Raw genomic sequence first — 19,222 nt, forward strand, 5'->3', positions numbered from 1 at the left:
AATAACAGTAAGAAATTCAAAAAGTACTCATGTAGATAGAAGATGTGGCTCTCCCCTTGCTTTTTATTCTTGACGCATACAGTAAAGGGGAGATCATATGGAGCAGTAATCCTGATGATGCTTTATTAGGTGCTATGCATTGTGGTAGACTATACAGGGAGTATAGCACATGGTGCAGCTGGGAAGCTTCAATATTGGACTTTATCTTCAACAAAGTGAAATCAATTCCTTAAGTGATGACCCAGTAATATATTTTGGAAAATGAAATAGAAGAACACTTCACTTCAAAGGGAAATGATATGTGAGGAATTTGGAAATAAGACTTGAACTCCTACAGAATACATACAATTCTCCAGTCACTTGCAGTTCTTCCGTCTGTGGCCACTTTTTGCAAACTGTATGCCTTATTGTGACAATTTACAAAGTACATTTAAAAGGAAATAGGAATTTAATAACCCTGAAATAGTAAGCACTCTAGAATTTTGAAGTACCGGAGTTCCTCATCTGTAAAATGGGGAAAACAACAGTTCCCCAAATTGTGCATATGTTTTAAGCGTCACCTTAATCCTACATTTTAATTTGTCAGATGGGACAGTACCAATCACAACCGTGAAGGCTACATTGAAAGAAAACCCCAAAACTGATGGACAAGGGAAATCTTAACTGCTGCTAGTAAAAAGAGAATTTGGTATTCAGAATCTTGAATGAAAAAAATCACCTATAGCTACTACATTTACCTGGTCACTGATACAGGTCAGGCTGAATAAAAGGATAATATTTTGCATAGAAAATTGTTTCACTGAACTTTAACTACATTTTTGGAGCTGACAGTTTGACCTATATGACTCACAGAATCATGTGAGTAGGAAATTAGGACGTCAAAGCTTCTTTCCTGTTTGCAGATGGATATTGTTCTCTAACCTATACTAAAATGGGAATGGTACAGAGAAATGCAAATTAATGTTTCCCCTGGACTCCAGTAGTAGCATTTCACCCACAATTTGTTATTACGAGGTTACAATACTAAAAGAGCACTGTTGCAATACTACTGACTCTTCCAAGTAAAGAGAAGTCAGTACTAGTATAAATCCTACACAAAAGTCTGGATTAACTTTTTAGTTGAAAATTAAGATTGTACTGATTGTCTGGGATGTGGTGCTTCTTTCTGTAAATCAGTTCTAAATCTCAAACTAAGATACATAGAGGATACTCAGGTAACTATTTCAAGACTAAGCCAAAGAACTGTGTATCTAATTTTGTGAGAACTCCCTAATGTCCTGGCCACCTCCTGTGATGGTTCATTTCATCTTCCCTTACAAATTCCCCTATTTTCCTTTTTTTTTGTGGAAAGATATTTTTTTCCATCTCCCTCTTAATTGTTGTGCAGCACTGAGCATATAAAACATTCTGCCAACGATGTGGCCTCATTACAGAAGTAAATTAAATGGTTCCTACTGCTGTTGCAGTATTTGTAAAATAATTTGAATCTGAATTACTTACGTGGTATAAGGACCCTATGTTCTCTTAATAGAGTAGAACCAAAAGCAATAACATTAAGAAAGCAAGCCTCACTTTTTCTTGCAGAATAGCTGTGAATGCATTACAACTCTTTTATAAAGAAGTGCAATGAACTGCATGATTCACAAACCTTACAAGTATATACATTCTCTCTTAGATTTAGTCCACTCTTGCAAGTTTTACTACTTGAACATTTCAGAATATGACACCTCACTGACTGTGATGCTGATATTTAGAACTGATTGGAACAGCAGATTGTCAGTATATGTTTACTTCTAGTGTTGTAATAGGGAGATTTCCGGATCCCACTGGTAAAACAAAAGATCAATATTCACCACAATTTTTGAACAATATTCTGTTTTGTATAGACAAAACAGTACTGACATCATTACTACTTAAAAGTTATGCAGTCATCAAACATCAGATTTGGTTAATGATTAAAATTATCATATTCCATGCAATTTATTTTATCGAAAGACCCATCACATAAAACTACATTAAAACTCGGTGAAATAACTGTCTGAAGATCACAGCTTTATAAACATGCAGTTAGATATGCAGTTTCTCTAGAATTATACAGTGCACCAATATATACCAGTGTCATTATTTAGAAGAATAATCCTAAAGTGCAGTTTTACTCTGAAAAGTGACCACATAAATGGGGTGCTTTCCTACTGGAAATATCTGCTCTGTTTATTCAGAAGCACACTAGTTGACGTGCATGCTGAAAATAAAACTTTCCTGCTCTCTGTTCTTGTCATCCATTAAGACAGACAACAGACGAAAGAGTAACAGAGATCTTATCCTTTCACATGCACCATCAATAATATAGTTTATCTTCAATGGCAGTTTGATGCTAAGGTGTGACAGAGGGGCTTAATATGTCCTTCAGTGCCTTTGTAACTGTTGATAATACATGAACCCAGCCTCATTATCAAAAGACTGTGTAAGCTTGCCTAAGCTCTAAGGGAAAAAATGGCAGACTGAGCACATTTGATGCAGAAATCACCAAGGGAAAAAAAAAATAAGATCTATGATGCTACTCTATGTCACAGTAGAGTTACAGATGACCTTCTAAGCTGTGCCTTGATTTTGTTACACTAATGATCTCCTTGTACATTCTCTGTAGATGGCGTGCCTTTGAAGAGGGGGAGTTAGAGAGCGACCGTGGTGGAACTCGGCTGGCCACCCGAGTAAAACCACCTTTACAGGCTAGAGCTAGCAGAACAGAGGTTCTAGTACATGGTAATTTTATAATATCGTGGGGCTCCAGGTTTGTATGTGTGATCCTAGCTCCACTGCATGTTACATGTTCTCCCACTAGAGTCTTTACTCTCCTGATGGGTTCTATATGAGCCCTGCACATTCTAGGGCAACCCGTGATGTTCTGTGTTTGGCTTCTGGCTTCCAGATTCACCCTAAGCTCTCAGTGAAGCCCACACCTCTGCATTAGTTTTTGGGAATCACCTGCCAGGGAAGGAGGATGACAGGTTGTCACAGTTATGATCCCAAAGCAAGTTCATGGTTCTAGACTTGCCCACCAGCAGCTACGCTCTGCACACGAAGAACTTCATGTTCTGTTGGCTTTGTTGATCTGAAAAATGTGAACAGATTTGTCTTGAGGAGATAGTATGAAAAAGCTGTTGACCTGTTAGCTAGCATCTTGGAAACCTTGACATTTTTATTAAGGCACATAATCCAAACCAAAAATGGGATGACAGCAAAGAAAGGGAGGTAGAATTATATTACCATGACATTCACAGTGCCTCTTTAGTTTATATTCACTTAATACAGACAATATGTTTTTAGATTCTAAACCAGATTTCCAGCAAAGAAAAACATTTCACTTATGAACAGTCCTAAGTGTCCTACTGTTTCTTTTCAACTCCACTAACATAAAAACATATCTAGCTATATACATTTGGCTCAAAAGTAAAGGCTCATTTATTATTTGAAATAAAGGGACAACTGTCTGAGAATCTGCAATGACACTATTATTAACTTCTTTCCATTAAATCAATGGCTATAAACCAGTTTCTGAAGTAGGTCCCTCCTCTTGTGAGAAACATTGTTGAACTGAACCTACAGCTCTGGAAACATGAATGGGAAAGTAAAGCACAAGGCATTTTGGGGAGCAAACTGTGTGAGACCAAGTAAACAGGCTTCATATTTGAAAGGCAGGCAACTAAAAGCGTGATTATCTAGAGCCATTTCAGCAAGGAGTAAATTTTTCCCTTCCAGGGTATAGCTAAATCATTTATTTAAGTTGCATCATGTGTTAGCAACTTAAAAAGTAATAATTATAGGGATTTACTATCAGTAAGTGGTACATTTTGAAATGAAATGGCTTTATTACTTACAGCACAGTTATTAAAAATATTTGTGCTCCTATTTTATAAATAGCAGTCAGAGCGGTCTGAGATAAAACACATCAGAACATTTTCATTTGTTCTGTTCATCAATTTGTATTCTCATATACCACTGTGAATTCTTGTATTTAGTTCATGAACTGTGACAATATGCTTAAAAGTGAAAATCTTCTAACTGTATTTTTAAAAAAATTGTGTAGGCCCAATTCTTAAGCAAACCAAACCTCAACAGCAACTACATGTCTACTAAAGCCACAGAATTTGCCTGCTATTTGATAAAAAAGTCACCAAAACCAAACAAGCAAATAAAAACTAAAAAAAAAACCATTTTCCTCTACTGAACTAGTACCTTTTCACAGCAGAAATAAATTTGCTGTATAGTGCCTGTTAGTTCTTGGAATCACTTGCATATTTTTGTAAGGGAGCTAAGACAACCCCAGCATTCTTGTCTTCACTCTCTGGATTATATAGATTATTTTTTTCTATGTATGCCTGAACTACATCAGGCACTAGGTAACGAATACTCTGGCCTCTCCGCAGTGCTCTCCTGATCCTGGTGGAGGAAATGTCATTTGTGATCCATTCTTCCACAAGGTGAATATTATTCTTATGTCTCCACAAAATATCAGATTCGTAGATGAATTTCTGAACGTTGCTTCCAGCCCTACTGATGCATACAAGGCCATGATTTTGCACAATTTCAGTGATGTCCTCCAACTTCCACAGGTTGGGGATCCCAAAGGATTCCAGCACGTCACTTCCACAAAGCAGTTTAATCTGTGGGGTACCTTAAAAAGAAAAATAAATGAGAAGCTGGGCTTGGTTTAGGCCACCAGATTTTAGCTAGCTTGATGGGGACATTTAATATCTAGGCCAACTCTTCCCATCTTGGTTAAGATGAAATTAAAAAAAAAAAAAAAGATTCAGAGCATATAGTTTACAATTAGTAGCCTTAACACAGGGTTTCTCTGAAAAAAGGTTATGGAAGCCTTTTCATTCAAGAGGACCAGAAAATATAATACGCTTATTTAGCTTTGGGGTGAGTCAATCAAAGGATCAAAGTAAAAGAAAATCTAGAGAGGATTTCAGAAGAGCTAATTAGGAAGGGATACTGTAATGGTTTTAAAACTTCATGTGACACTCCATAGAGTTACAGAAGAGGAGCTAGCTTTTGCATGGCAGGGGGTGGAGGGGATTGCATAAAAGGAAAGAAAAAACAAGCAAAAACCACCTATTTATGCTTTGGGATCTAGATGAGTAACCTTTTTCGCTAAAATCAGAAACAAGAAGTAGCATAAAAAAAGTTACTCATCAGCACAATTCCCTTGAAATAGCAACTATTGTTAAGCATTTAATTTGCAAATAGACTTAACTTTTTATATCTGGACTCTGATTTTTCTTTTTAATAGGGTCGTGTCTATTTGGTTCCTGTTTCCTCTTCCGTCCTGGCTTTGTTAAAGGTAAAGCATTCTGCAGACTATTAGTGGGATCAGAAGACAAAAGCTTTTGATGATGGTACCTGCAAAACAGAGGTATTTTAGATATTTTAAAGATGCAAGAGAATATAGGGAAGAGTATTATCTACTAAATAACCTTTCACCACTTCCTCTTGTAGTGTCTTCACAGAAAACCCATCCAAGAACTGAACTGCTGAAAGAAGGAATTCTGAGAGTTGGCTTATAAGATGGCAAAAGTGCAAAGATTTCAAAGCAACAACTACAAGGTTTGTTTCCTTGTTTTTAAAGAAAAAGAAGAACCTCAGTTAAGTAGCAGTGACTGAAAGAGCGAAAAACATAAAATAAATAAATAAATGCCTTTAGATGATTCTCATGCCAGCCTTTAAATACACAAATGGGCAGCCTAACACAAACAAAATCAAATGAGGGAAGCTTGCATAGCTTATGCCCACCCTATTTTAGTCTCTTTTATTTCCTTAGGAATATCTTTTCAGCACAAAAACTAAACAGAGCCTAAGAAAAAATATATGATCTTAAAAATTGTTCACAGGCACATTTTGTGTACGTTTAGGACTAATATTGCAATCCTTCATTTACAATGTTTATAGAAATAGTATTTTTGACTTCACTGAGTTTATTCAATGATTTGGGGTTAGTTTAACTTGTAATAGCTAACACCATTCCTTATTATTCTACAGGTTCTTGATACTTTTTAGGATTTTGCAGAAGAATACCTTAAAACTTTTACTGTTTCCAGCCACTCACTCTGGGTGCTTTCCCAGTCATCAACTTCCACCCAATCTGAGTTTTTGGTAGCTAATTTTGCCATGGTTACTCGGTGATCAGCACTGATCAGACCTTTCTTCTTATATGCGTCACATACTGGTGAAATTATTCCTTTGATTACTTTGTATTTTCCTGTGGGGAAAAAAAAAGCATATCACACAAGAACATGAGAAGTGGCTGAGCAGATGTTATTTCCACAGTACTGTATTTAAACTATTACACACTCATTGTTCACTGCAGTCTCTAAGAACATCAGTGACAGCTCTAATAACTAGCCCAGTGGAAAAGTACGGTATATTTCTGCCACTGTACAAGGAGGCACAATTAAATATTCAGTAAGAAATATAAGAAAGATATATCTCTATGACATCTACTCATGCCTTTCTAATTTCAGAAAGAAAAACTATAAAACCAGTGCTTTAGCTCATTCGAATTAGTAAAAGGCAGCAAATAAGTGAAACTGTATTTAGCCTACAGGAGTCAGTAGGATACATACTCATACTAGCTTCAATACCTAATTAGTTTTCCAAAAATATCTATCGCTGTCAAACAGGCATAAACAAAATATTCACCTTAACATTTAAGTGTCTGGATAGAGAGCTGTTTTAAATGATACAAATTACCATCCTACCTGTTTCATCAAAATAGTCTTTAGCCAGCTCAAATAGCCTGAGATGCATGTTGGTAATGGGATTAAAGGACCCACAGGCCAGCAGTACTACTTCAGTCTTCTTGTCGGGATCTTCCATTGCCATTCCTCACAGCTACAGAGCCAAGAGGAGAATGTTGGGCCTAGTTACTGCAAGAGAGATTAAAAATAGTTATTTCTACTTATTTGTGCTGCCAATAAGCAGATGATTTCAAGGGCAAATTGATCACCGTATTTTCCTTCCATCAGCATTTGGCCTGTGATCATTCATGTGATACTGCATTATCCAGCTTTTAAGAGATTAAAACCACTGTCTCTAGTTCTTCCTTGTTATTTCTGAATAGAATGCAAGGAGGACGACATATGTAACAGATATGTGAACCTACCTTTGCCTTGTCCATGTATTAGCTTGGCAGTTGCAATTCCTTCCTATACGCAAGAGAAGGAAGCACCTTTAAGAAGTTCATTAAAAATGGGCAGCTCACCAAGAGAGGCCAGTGTACTGCCCACTCTGAAGAAAAGCAGCTTGTGCAAAAAAAATCCAAACAAGCAAATAAAAATACCCAAAAAAAACAACCAAAAATCAGGAGGAGAGATTATTAAGGTCTCCAACTTCAGAACAAACTTTATTAGAATGTCTTTTTTTTTTTCAGATGCCAATGCCAATCAACTGCCAAGAGACATGTTTGCAGAGAACTTCCTTATAAATAACTTCCTTACTTCTGGTGCTTATAGAGGGGAACAGAACATCCTCTGAGAGTTCCCAGTGCTGCTGATGTACTTTGCAGTGAATATTTTCAGCAAAATCTACATAATTAACATTATATTGAATTAAATTCTGGAAGAGAGGAGGGTTAACATTTCTTTGTTTAGGATTTATTTACATTTTACAGGTTCCTAGTATGCAGAAAGACAGTGCTATGGCCTAAACATGAAAACAACCAATCTACTTGGTTTTGTGGAAAGCGGGTACTGTGTATACCAGTGGAACTAACGATAGAAGAAAAGTGAATTTTAAAAAGTTTAGTGAAAGCTGCAATTAAATACATTTTTTTCCCTTTTTAAAAATACAGCAGCACTGTTTCAATTCTGCAACTTGAGTTTCAGAAAGGTGTTTAAAAATTGGGGAAAATAAGGAAATTTCACCACTCGTCTTTTTAATTTCTCCTCCCACTGCATGGATTTTTGCTCCTCAGTGCTTCATGAGAACATCCTGGCTTGCCAAGATGGTTTCTCCTAGGCTGGCCCTGAACAAGCACATGAAAACTGGAATATATTATGGGCCATTCTCCTGCTTGTTACTGTTTGTGAGATGTCTGAGGCATTTGTGTTGAGCACTGAATAGTCTGCCATTATTTCTACAGCACAATCTGCCTGGAAAAATCCCACAAGGTCAGCCTCATGATCAGTCTTCTTTGCAAAGAAACAGCAATGCTCGGTGCCGCCACAGTGGTGATATATCTCATCACAGCTGAATCTTCTAACAGCTCCTACCTACTAATATCAAATAGCCCTTGAATAAAAGGAGATCCTGCAAGGCATCTTATGAGGTACATTTTGCAAGTTTTGGTACTTTTCTGTGCTTTTGAGTTTCACAAACTTTTAAATTATTCTTTATTATTGCAGAGTAGTTCAGCATTTTAAGGGTTTGGTGTTACTTGGAATGCAGTCTTCACAGGGGCATCAGCTAGAAGAGTTACTATGGGAACAGGCAAGGAAAGGAGTTGGACTTGCCTTTGTAATGCATAAAGCCCCACTTGCTAAAGAAAGTGACTCATACTGCAAATTGGAAAAGGATTGATTTTCTGTTTAAAAAAAAAAAAAAGGGAAAAAAATGGAAGATTTTAAGGTAAAATTGTGTAGTGCCTTCTCTGGAGTTAGTCAAACGTCCTTGTTCATTCTTTTTTGCACTCTTTAGAAACAGGAAGGTATTGCATCATAAAATCACCTTGTAGCACTGCATATCTGCATAGCAATTAAGAACATAACAGTATGCCCATACCCTCAGCCTCCCAATCTGCGTTGACATCCTCTGTCTAGGACCATTTGCATAGAAAACAGCTACATGGCTGATGTGGAGAACAGCGCAGATGACAAGAGGTATCATTGTGATTACTGATGCTATTTTGTCATCATTATACCCAGCATAGTACCTACAGAGCTGGGACCTGCTCTGTACAAAATGACCTTCATACAGCTCTAACTCTTTGGTATGAGCTATGTGCATGGTCAGTTAAGTGTGGTTTGTTTCACAACACTGCAAACAGCCACATCCGTTATTGTTCCCTTATATCAAGTACTAAATAAAATGTTAGTAAAATCTCTCTGTAGAGACTTTAAAAGTAACAAGGTAAGGCTGTGCTCTGTCAATGTTTCTGTAAGCACTGGATGCCGTGGATCATTTTCACTTTTTCATAAGGAAAAAAATGTGCATTGTAATGTATATGATCCTTTACATGTATGCTTATATAAAGTCTCAGCATGCTTATACGTGATTTCATGTAGCGTGCACCACTTGCAGCCCTGACACTCGACGTGTATTAGCACAAACCCCATCAAGATGTGCCTACAGCAAATTTTGGCAGTCCTGAAAACCAGGCTGTTCGCTTCCACGGGTGCGCAGGCAGCGTGGTGAGTCCGCCCTGGCCTACCACCTTTACATTTCCGAGGAAAACACTCATTTATTAAGAACAGCCGAAGAAATAGAAAGATTCAGACGTATCACGCCGCCAGCGTGCGGAAGGAAGCTCCTGCTGGCAGCTGCCCCGCGCTGGGCCCGCCGCTGCCCGGCCCGTTTCAGCAGCCACCCCCTCCACGAGAGCCCGGCCTCCCCTGCCCTGCCCCCCGGGTCCCCTCGGTCCCTCCCCGGCCCCCCGGATCCCCCCTCTCTTACCGCCCGGGGCCTCCCGGCGCCCAGAGCCGCAGCGGGCGGCGCCATCGCAGTGGCCCCGGCGCTCCGGAAGCGGCCCCGCGGCGCCCCGCTCCCGGCCTGCCCCAGGTGAGGCGGCGACACGGGGCCGGGCGGCGGGAGGGCACCGGGGGGGGTCCGTGTGGGGCTCGGGCCCCTCTCCGCGCTCCCTGCCCTGCCTGCGGGCAGCCCTGCGGCCTCCCCTCCCTGCCCCGCGGAGCCGCAGGCCGGGCGGTGCCGGCCTCGCGTCTCTTCCCCGTCTCCTCCCTCAGCCCTTCGCGTTTACCGCTCGTCTCCCGCCGTGGCCGCGGGAGGGTCGTGTCTCCTCCCCGGGTGCCTTCCAGAGCCGGGGCGAGCCGGCGGCATTCGTGCAAGTGCTGGGAGCCGGCTGCTCAGTACCGGGGGAGCCGGCGTGTCGCCCGGGTGCAGCCTTCGGATCGTTGCGCTGAGGCCACTTGGCCTATTTAATATCCGAAGAAGCGCGGATTTTCTCTAGAACGTTATAGTTTTCTCCAGCTAATGGTTTCAACTGGGGTGTTTACGTGCTTCAAACTCCTAAATTTGGGTTGTTGACTCTTAAGTAGTTTCCCAAGGGGCAGTTGTAGAGAAGGCGAAGAATAAAAATTGAGGAGTTTTAGGATGCAAGGAGACGGCCTCAAGATGTGCCAGAGGAGGATTAGGTGGGCTATCAGGAAGAATTTCTTCACGGGAAGGGTGGTTAGGCGCTGAAACAGGCTGCCCAGGGAAGTGGCAGTCGCTATCCCTGGAGGTATTGAAGGGACGTGGACTTTGGGATGTGGTTTCCTGGTGGACTTGATAATGTTGATGGTTGGGCTTGATGACCTTAAGGGTCATTTCCAACCTAAAGAATTCTATAAGAGCCTGCTGTTCCGTATAGAGAGACATGAAGTCATCAGTAATTGATGCTAGATTTTGGAGTTGTTTCTATGTGATATAGCTGTTTGAGTTATTATCTTGGTGTATGATTTCTTGCTAGAAAAAGAATGGTCCTGTAGACCCAGCCTAATATTCCAGTATTTCTGCTGCTGGGATCTCGAAATGCTTATATTAGACATTCCGTCATCAATATATTGATCAATTAGATCACTTTAAAATATGTTTTAAGGTGTTGATACATAACAGTAACACGTTCTTTCTCCTAGGAGTGTTATGTTACAGCTTCGGATTTTCTTATGAAAACTGAAAATGGCTTCAAGGGGAACAACAGAGACCACTAAACTAAAACAGAACTTGGAAGAGCAGTTGGATAGGTTAATGCAGCAGCTTCAAGATCTGGAGGAATGCAGGTAATAGAAGTAGATGCTTTCCTCTTAAATGGGAATATTTTTCCTAAGTGGTTGGCAGAAGGGAACTGTACCTTTCAAAAGTCTTGTGTTTTTTTGTTTTTGCTTTGTGTTTTGATGTGGCTTTACTTTTTAAAAATTATGATAGGGTGTTAGTATTAGGTAGTAAAAGTGATGTGGAAAAAAACATTTTTTATTAAGGTCATTCTATTGTCTTGAGGAAAATGAGGGCAAAAATACTCATTACTATTTTCTTTGAAATTTTATATTTCAGTGGGACTTGTTAACCTGCAGTAGCTGTTCACAGAATTCTCAGTTTTCATATATGTTTTTTTAATAGCAGTTATTTGCTTTTGTGTGCTTTTATTTTGCTTTGTCTTATAATTACAGATTTGGTTGTGTATTTTTTTCCATGGTTTGTTTAACATCTTCATGTGATACTCCTGACTCTTTTGGTCTTTGTAGGCTAGTAAAATCTGAAATAGATGGAATTGCCAGGGATTTTTTTTTCCATCTCATTAGTGGTACTTAAGCGTCCTGTCTGGTTTTAGATGCTTTCTCTGGCTATAATTCTAACTAGCCTAAGCGATACATATTTAGTGTATTTTCAAGAACAATTCTGTGTGTCATTCTTTGAGTTTACCAAGGCTTAAACAGCAGGATTAAGGGCTGATGTTTTTTTTTCCTGAATTGCTTGATGGTTTGGGGGTGAAGAGGTGGGCTTTTCAGATAATTTGATCCACCTTACCTTTAAGTAAGGCAATCTCACTGCATTTTGTTGTTGAGATCCCAAATAAATTTTTAAATGTTGCACCATGTGTTTAGTACCTTGTAGTTGTCAGTGTCTTTTTAATGCAAGTGAATTTGTACAAGCAACACAACTGCATGGACAACTATGAAGAGGTGCAAAAACAAGAAGCAAACTCATGTTCATGAGCCAAATAACAGCTAAGAGGCCTAGAAGCAGAATAACATGAAGTGATGTGAATATTTTTATTGCTATTTGAGGATACGTGCTTCATGATACACACTGATGTCCTTTTTTCCATATTACATCTCAGCTTTAATCCTGTGATTTAATACGTCTTGTTGGCTCTTCTTTAGAGAGGAACTAGATGCAGATGAGTATGAAGAAACAAAGAAAGAAACTCTAGAACAGCTGAGTGAGATCAATGACTCACTGAAGAAGATTATGTCCGGAGATATGACTTTGGTGGATGAGCTCAGTGGCATGCAACTGGTAAAGAAGTTTCTTACTCAGATCTGTCTGACTGATGTGTTATTAAAAGTAGGTTGTATTCTGCTTGGACTCAGCAAAACAGGAAAAAGATCTAAGTGGTCTATTATAATATCTATACAGGGGCACGTGAAACCTGCATCTCTGCACTGAATGTTTTTATTATTTAATGTATGTGTACATATTAAAAACTTGGTTAGGTCTCTTCATTTTACAACAGGAGGGGAAAAATAGTATCAGTGATAACACTGTAGAAAAAAAATGTGGGAAACTGCAGGGCCTGAATATTAGAAAAAGTTACTAAATAATTTAAAAGGTGTGAGAGACAATCCAGCATGAAACATGGTGAGAAACAAAGTTCTTGCCTATTTGTTAGGAAGGGTAAAGATAGCATTTCATATGCTCGTATCACTGGTTTGTATTTCAGAGAGTCATCCCAGTCCAAATGAAAAGACTAAAGGTGACTGTAAATTCAAGTTCTTCTGGTGTATTGATCTTATGTCAACTTCCAAACTTTTGATCCGTTTTCTGTCTTTTCAAGTGTTTAATGAAAGCGTGGTTTGTTCCTTCTGAGCCCTATGTTTTGAGTTCTGTTTGCAGAGAAATGATGATTTGTTGAAAAATAACTGTGGTGAGATTTAATATAATAGCTCTGATATTCTGTAGAGTATTTTGAATAGCAACAGGAAATTGACCTCATCAATTACATTCTGCTTACTCTTAGAAGAACTGTAATTGTCAGTGTGGGCATAAAAACTGCTTAAGATAGCACAGCACATTCACTTGTGTCCTGATAATATCAGGAAGATGTTGGAAATTTAATTAAGACCTGGACTCTAATTAAAAGTTCCACATCTTTTTCTCAGAATAATTGCACCAATTAGTGGATTTTTCAAGCCCTGTGTAAATGTTGGATTTTTTTTTCATCTAAGTTCCATGGTTATGCAAACAAAGAGAAGCTCTCTTATCAAATGATGCAGAGGATACTAATGATGCTTTCCAGCCTTCATTAATCTTGTCATGCAGCTATAGTTTATGATTGCTATTAGTTCTGGTCATTCTTGTTCTTTTCCTTGCAGGCAATACAAGCAGCCATCAGCCAAGCATTTAAAACTCCAGAAGTAATTAGAATGTTTGCAAAGAAACAACCAAGGCAATTGAGGACAAGGTTGGCAGAGGTGAAGGTTTCTGTTTTACTTTAAGAACGGTTTATTAGAACTAGACTGATTTAGATTTGTAATGTTTGCAAGGAGAGTACCAAGTGTGTTAGGAAACTTGGTGGTGGCATCACAAGGAGATAAAGAAGTTATCTTTCAGTTTGTCCAGTTTCAAATGTTCATTGTGGTAATGGGGACAACAATGTATATGAGTTGTTCTCTATCTTGCTGTTTCAAAACAAAAATGTGGTTAACAAAAAGTGAGCTGAGTATAATTGCAGATGGAAGATGTGAAGAGTTTGAATCTAGAATTGTGTTGGGGGCATTTGAGTGCATTCGTGTTTCAGATCATGACTGAACTTGAGATTTAGATTAAGTGAAATGTGATTCCCTTGTGTATCAGTGATGTGTGAATCCGTAATTTTGGATTAGAAGAGTTTCAAGTCTTTTATTAGAAGAATTTCAAGGTCAGAGACATTGAGAATGCCAATGTCAGGTGCAGAGTATCTGGAGAATGTCAGAAAAAATGTGCAGCCATCTTTTAAAGTATAGTTAGGTCTGTCCCTTACTTCCATGGGTACCGTGCTTACTGATGGTATGTTTAGGCTGTTGCAGTGGTCATGCTGTTTTATTGAGTGAAACTACTGGGATGTTTATGTGATTTGACTTTTTATTTCTTGGTATACAGATGGACAGAGACTTAATGGTTGGGAAATTGGGACGAGACCTATACACGCAACAGAAAGTTGAAATCCTGACTGCCCTCAGAAAGCTTGGTGAGAAGGTAAAGTGTTAGTATGAAAGCTAGTTGATGAATAGACTTTTTTATCTATATAATGAAGACAAATCTTATATATTAAAATAAGAAATTACAACTTTTTTTTTAATGAACAAATCCTAAAATGTAGCTTGCTTTCATAGCAGACGTCTTGAAGCGCTCACTACTAAACATGCCAAATAGTATTGTACATTTATATAAGACTATTACTATCTTTGTTGGGCCATAGGAGTGAATCATGTAGAAGCTCATACAAGATGATGATACGAAAGCTGCAATACGAGTCTTTTACTAGCTAACTACCGCCTATCCACCCAGCAGGGACTGTCAAAGACTTTTGACACACATTGAACTTCAACTCAGTTCTGTATTGTTGATAATATCTGTTCCTTGGTGTGAGATATATACATTTGAGAGGTAGATGTTAAACGTTGTATTTCTCCGATAATCGCATCAGTGTGCAGAACAATCCTGTTTTTTGTTTTTTTTTTGTGTGTGTGGTGTGTTTTTTACCGCTAGAGGGAGGCAGAGAAGTTATTTCTTTTTGTTGAAGGTGTATGAAGAAAATGAGTTGCTGTGTCTCTCTGTAGTTAAACTTTCCTGGTAAATGAGGGAATGTGATAGAAAATATCAAGTGTGGTACTAAAGGGAGGTACGTTCCAGGTAGGTGATATTAGCAAGTGCTTTCTGTCAGAATATTGTTCTTGTTAGACTGTCAGAGGAAAAAAATGTTTTGGAAACATTTAATTAAGATTCACATCTAATTAAGATTGTGAACTGAATGTGTGAAGTTACCTAGACCTGGCATGAGTTCCTTGGGTCACCTCAGACAAGCCACTACGTTATGCTTTGACAGCCTCTTTATCTTTTAAAATGATCAGTAACCTACTTCACAGAGGACTTCCCAGGATAGCGGTTTCACATCTATTCTGAATGTGACAAATGTTGGTAAATATTAAGTGCTTGTCTGCACAGTACTGCAAAATGTTAGGTAGTTTGATGCTTGCTTACGAAATACAGCGAAGACAGGTAACTAGTAGTTTTTCCCCTACATCTGACATAATTTTCAATGTTTGTACCTGATGTTCTATTGTAGCCTGTATTTTTAATTGTTAAATTGACACAATTGCTGTGGGTAGTTTGACACATTTAATTCTTCATCACTTTAATAAGGATGTATATCTGAGGTACTTAAATGAGTGAATTTTAACTTAGATACCTGAACCTTTCAAATGTAGGTTATTGCTTCATTATTGTAAATATTTTATGGGCATCTGTCACCAAGGCATCAGAACACAAACATAAAAGCAAAATCTACATGTGTAAATGTCACTGATGGTTCACAGCACTTTAAAGGAAGAGACGGTTTTCTAGGTCACTGACTGTTAATGTGGTCAAAGCTGGCTGTGGCTCTGTTTTGGCTTTTGTCAGTAGATGATAGGAGGTGAGCTGAGAGCTTAGCTCAGTAGTGTATGGCCCACATGACAAAAAAAAGTGGTTTGCATCCTTTGCCTAGTTTTGGTACAGAGATGCAGGGTGACCATTTCATCAAAAATTATCACTGGAGGGCTTGAAAACCTAGTGCGTACGCTGTCCTTTCTGGACTGACAGAGGATATTGAGGAAGGTAATTCAGTGCAGGGCAGTAGCTTGCGTTTTTACTTTGGCTTTTAGTATTAGATAAAACTGCAAATTGATAATCCCTGTAAGCTGTCATATTTCATGATATAGATGATGGGAATATGGTGGGGATATGCATAGTTAAGGTATCAAGTTCAGTTCGGCCTTTTTTGATTTAGCTGACACCCGATGAGGAGACCTTCTTGTCAGCAAATGCTGGTGCAGCCCTGAGCCAGTTTGAGAAAGTCTCCACTGACCTTGGTAAGTTTTCGTTCTCATAAATTCCAATTTCTTTGCCTCTTCAAACAGTGATAAATAGAAATACCTGTGATTCTACATGAAACAGAAAATACAAGCAAAAGATTCATGCCATTAAATTCTGACATGCGTTTTTCGATTTTATTAACAATAAAACTCTGATACACTGTCCATGAGGGAAAAGAAATGCAGCAAATAAACTCAGTGCGAAAAAGCCACAAAAAGGCAAGTGTTCCACATAATGCTGAAGCCTTGAATGCCCTGTCTCAAGCAGACATATCACTCGTACAGTTAAACAATACTTTTTTGCATTAATGACTCCTCAGGAGAGCCTTTTCCTCTGCTTGATGCAGAGAACCCTGCAATTACTGGCACACTATCAAAATAGAGCTTTAAAGCACTCTTCTTGCCGTGATGGTTGTAACTCTAATCATGTTGACAAGACCAAAAGTTCATTTATAATACGCATTAAATAAGCACGACGCTTCATTCTATTTTTACTGTTAGAATTGTGATGAAAGAGCTATGAATGGCAGGAATGTGCCAGACTAGGTCAGGCTGCAGATGAACTAGTTCTGTGACCGAACTCTCAGTACTCCTCTTTCTGAGTGCAGGCAAGGTGGGAACCCTGTTGTTCAAAATGGTGCTTCATTAGCAGCTCTCTACATAGTTTTGGAGCTGTCCAATCCAGTATGTCTCTGTTTTTTCTTTTTATGAGCTCAAGTGTTCTACTTTTTAAAATGCAGGTTTGATTTCTTTTGATTTCAAATGTTTTGCTTGATTTATATTGCATGTAAGGAAATTCTCTAAAATACGATTTCTACTAATACTGAAAATATTTTTCCTTTCACAGGATCAGGAGACAAAGTTTTTGCTCTAGCAAGTTTTGAAGTAGAAAAGGCAAAACAGTGAAGAGGTGTGTGAGGCTCGAGTCTGTCCAGTTGTCAGCAGCATTGGACTTCTGTCATTGTAATTGTTTTTTCTATTTTTAAGATGTTGCAAAAAAAAAGGGGCAAAACCTATCAACAAACGCTAAATCTCCTGGGTTCTTAAACAGAAGATATGAAGTAAAAAACCTTAAAGTGCACTTGGTAACATTGGTGTCTGTGTACCTCTTGGTAACGTAAGTTCTGAGGCTAAACACTAAGTGGTACTCTAAAAACAAAACCTTGTTATGACTGTCTTTGAAAAGAATCGGCTATTTTCAACTTTTCTGAATGTGTATTTCTCTAACTATTAAAATACAATTTTTTTGCATGTGGTTGTACCAAGCAGATCTTTTTTCAGGAACAGTCCTAATGAATGAGTTATTTTTTGGGTGATTATTTGAGTTGCTCTCGAGTCGTCTTAATTCTTGTCTGGGCCCCCTACTAAGTATTTTATACTAGGAATGCATTGCATCTTTTAAAAACTGACATAGCTTATTTGAAGTACCATCTTTCTACAAACTGTTTGCAGAAGAACCAAAATGAGACTGTATGCTGATCGTTGGCCCTTGTCTGCTTGTTTACTGTGCACATGAATGAGTGTCATTGTGTCCCAGCTTTGATTGACAAACAATGGAAGCCCTGTAGAGAGACTTCTGGAGAAATTTAACCTTCTGTGTTGAAATGACAGGGCATTGCAAGGAAATGGCAATGAGGAGCCCTTTCTGTGACCTCTTATTTGAGCTCTCAGTGTATAACTGCATGCTACCATTATTTCCCAGGATTTCTGAGATAGCATGGAATAACTTTAAAGTAGAAACAAATTAAAAAAAGGGGGGGGGGGAAGAAGCTCTCGTTAGATGATTGATGCAACTGTAGCTGTGTAATTATCAGGTGGTGGTGCTGTGCAGAGAAGAAGGTCAGTGCGTCCACAAGGAAGTTAGAATCCTGAATAGTTTCAGATTATAGGGTGATTTAAAATCTTGTATTGTTGAATTTTTAGCTCTGATGGAGGAGAAACTACTTGGGACTCTAGATCTGTGTTTAACACTGATAAATTATTTTTTATATTTCTTCGTAAAATCAATATTAGGGATCTTGTTCTTCCAGTACTGGCAGCTTCATGTTTTAATTCAGCACTATTTCTCCTTATTTTATCACTAACTGAAGAAAAAGGATATGAATAGAATACATAAACCTCTCTGATCATCTTAGCTATTAACAATTGCATCTTTTACGTCTTAACAGAAAGAGGAGAAAAAGTTTGGCTTTTTTTATGAGTGTTGCTTCTGAAACTAGAAGCAGTAAATCATATTTTTTTTTACACAGTGTAGCTGCATGTAGACATATCTGTTCAGCTTTCTGTTTCTAGCCCATTCAAAAACAAGCAATTCAAAAAGAATTCAAATATTGGATAGTTTTTGGTCATTTGGACTAGATGTTGTAACAGGGAGTTAGCACTTCCTTTCTTTGGAGAAATTCAGAAGTGGAGAAAGCTCGTGAAGCATCATTGGCAAAGGGAGCATTTGGCTGCAAGAGAATCGATGTGCTGTTAATACAATACTGGGAGGGGGACGGAGCACTGGGGCAGGTTTCCCAGAGAGGTTGTGGAGTCTCCTTCTCTGGAGATATTCAAAACCCGCCCGGATGCCATCCTGCGCAACCTGCTCTAGGTGATCCTGCTCAGCAGGGGGGTTGGACTGGATGATCTTCAGATGTCCCTTGCAACCCTGTCCATTCCGTGATATGGCACCTGTCAGAGAATGTGTAACTAGCCAGTTGCAGACAGACAATTCCCCTTCCTGTAAGATGGGGCAGAAACGTATCAAGAGAGGAAAGCTACCACTTTGCTGCTTAAACTCCACATATGATGTGCTTTTTCTAAGTGATAAATTTGTATTTCCTTAAACGAGAGCAAAGTACATAAGCAAATAACCAAAGGCCACGCTATTTATTCTAACTTGCCAGAAAATAATATTAAAAAGAAGACATTTTTGTATTGCAAAGCTGATAGGACAACAACATTGGTGATAGTCAAAAAATAGGCAGTGTGCCTATTTAAATTTTAAGCATGTTTCTGAAACTGTGGCTCTTCATTCAGAGGTTTTGTCTGTCATGGTAAAAGCAACCTCCTAAAAACATGATTTTAAGTTTTGAGTTTCTGTGAATGCATTAGGAACCTTGACAAGCTAAACGTTTTCCTGAATTGTTGTTGAATTACATTTATCTTTTTGCTGCTGCTCTGTAAAATGTAGT

The 19,222-nt window shown here is 38.6% G+C and overlaps 2 protein-coding genes across 7 annotated transcripts; one reads left to right on the forward strand and one right to left on the reverse strand.

Moving 5' to 3' along the window:
• Positions 1 to 1,943: 1,943 nt before the first annotated feature.
• On the reverse strand, positions 1,944 to 10,114 carry NMNAT1 (nicotinamide nucleotide adenylyltransferase 1). 4 transcript variants are annotated; one of them, XM_080563695.1, is made up of 6 exons: positions 9,974 to 10,112; positions 7,166 to 7,208; positions 6,762 to 6,929; positions 6,079 to 6,262; positions 5,261 to 5,406; positions 1,944 to 4,675 (listed from the first exon to the last, which is right to left on the reverse strand). In XM_080563695.1, the coding sequence occupies exons 3-6, from the start codon at positions 6,883 to 6,885 to the stop codon at positions 4,275 to 4,277; spliced, it is 855 nt and encodes a 284-aa protein (XP_080419821.1). In that variant the 5' UTR covers positions 6,886 to 6,929; positions 7,166 to 7,208; positions 9,974 to 10,112; the 3' UTR covers positions 1,944 to 4,274. The 4 variants fall into 4 exon arrangements, with proteins under 4 accessions (XP_080419821.1, XP_080419819.1, XP_080419820.1 ...); XM_080563693.1 differs by lacking the exon at positions 9,974 to 10,112 and adding an exon at positions 9,673 to 9,811; XM_080563694.1 differs by lacking the exon at positions 7,166 to 7,208 and having other exon boundaries at positions 9,974 to 10,114.
• LZIC (leucine zipper and CTNNBIP1 domain containing) lies at positions 9,622 to 17,297 on the forward strand. 3 transcript variants are annotated; one of them, XM_080563705.1, is made up of 7 exons: positions 9,622 to 9,777; positions 10,851 to 10,994; positions 12,096 to 12,231; positions 13,308 to 13,406; positions 14,074 to 14,169; positions 15,962 to 16,043; positions 16,894 to 17,297. In XM_080563705.1, the coding sequence occupies exons 2-7, from the start codon at positions 10,894 to 10,896 to the stop codon at positions 16,950 to 16,952; spliced, it is 573 nt and encodes a 190-aa protein (XP_080419831.1). In that variant the 5' UTR covers positions 9,622 to 9,777; positions 10,851 to 10,893; the 3' UTR covers positions 16,953 to 17,297. The 3 variants fall into 3 exon arrangements, with proteins under 3 accessions (XP_080419831.1, XP_080419833.1, XP_080419832.1); XM_080563707.1 differs by lacking the exon at positions 9,622 to 9,777 and adding an exon at positions 10,030 to 10,166; XM_080563706.1 differs by lacking the exon at positions 9,622 to 9,777 and adding an exon at positions 10,166 to 10,367.
• Positions 17,298 to 19,222: the final 1,925 nt, after the last annotated feature.

Source organism: Anser brachyrhynchus, assembly GCF_964034855.1.
Source record: "Anser brachyrhynchus genome assembly, chromosome: 21".
Taxonomy (NCBI): domain Eukaryota; kingdom Metazoa; phylum Chordata; class Aves; order Anseriformes; family Anatidae; genus Anser; species Anser brachyrhynchus.

Excerpts from the sequence above, each read along its gene's own strand:
- NMNAT1 (XM_080563694.1), bottom strand. The coding sequence starts at position 6,885 with ATGGCAATGGAAGATCCCGACAAGAAGACTGAAGTAGTACTGCTGGCC. Across the intron at positions 6,263-6,761 it reads AGACTATTTTGATGAAACAG|GAAAATACAAAGTAATCAAA; the intron begins GTAGGATGGTAA and ends TTTTCCCCACAG. Across the intron at positions 4,676-5,260 it reads TCAGAGTCCAGATATAAAAA|GTACCCCACAGATTAAACTG; the intron begins GTTAAGTCTATT and ends TTTCTTTTTAAG.
- LZIC (XM_080563705.1), top strand. The coding sequence starts at position 10,894 with ATGGCTTCAAGGGGAACAACAGAGACCACTAAACTAAAACAGAACTTG. Across the intron at positions 10,995-12,095 it reads CAAGATCTGGAGGAATGCAG|AGAGGAACTAGATGCAGATG; the intron begins GTAATAGAAGTA and ends GCTCTTCTTTAG. Across the intron at positions 13,407-14,073 it reads TGAGGACAAGGTTGGCAGAG|ATGGACAGAGACTTAATGGT; the intron begins GTGAAGGTTTCT and ends CTTGGTATACAG.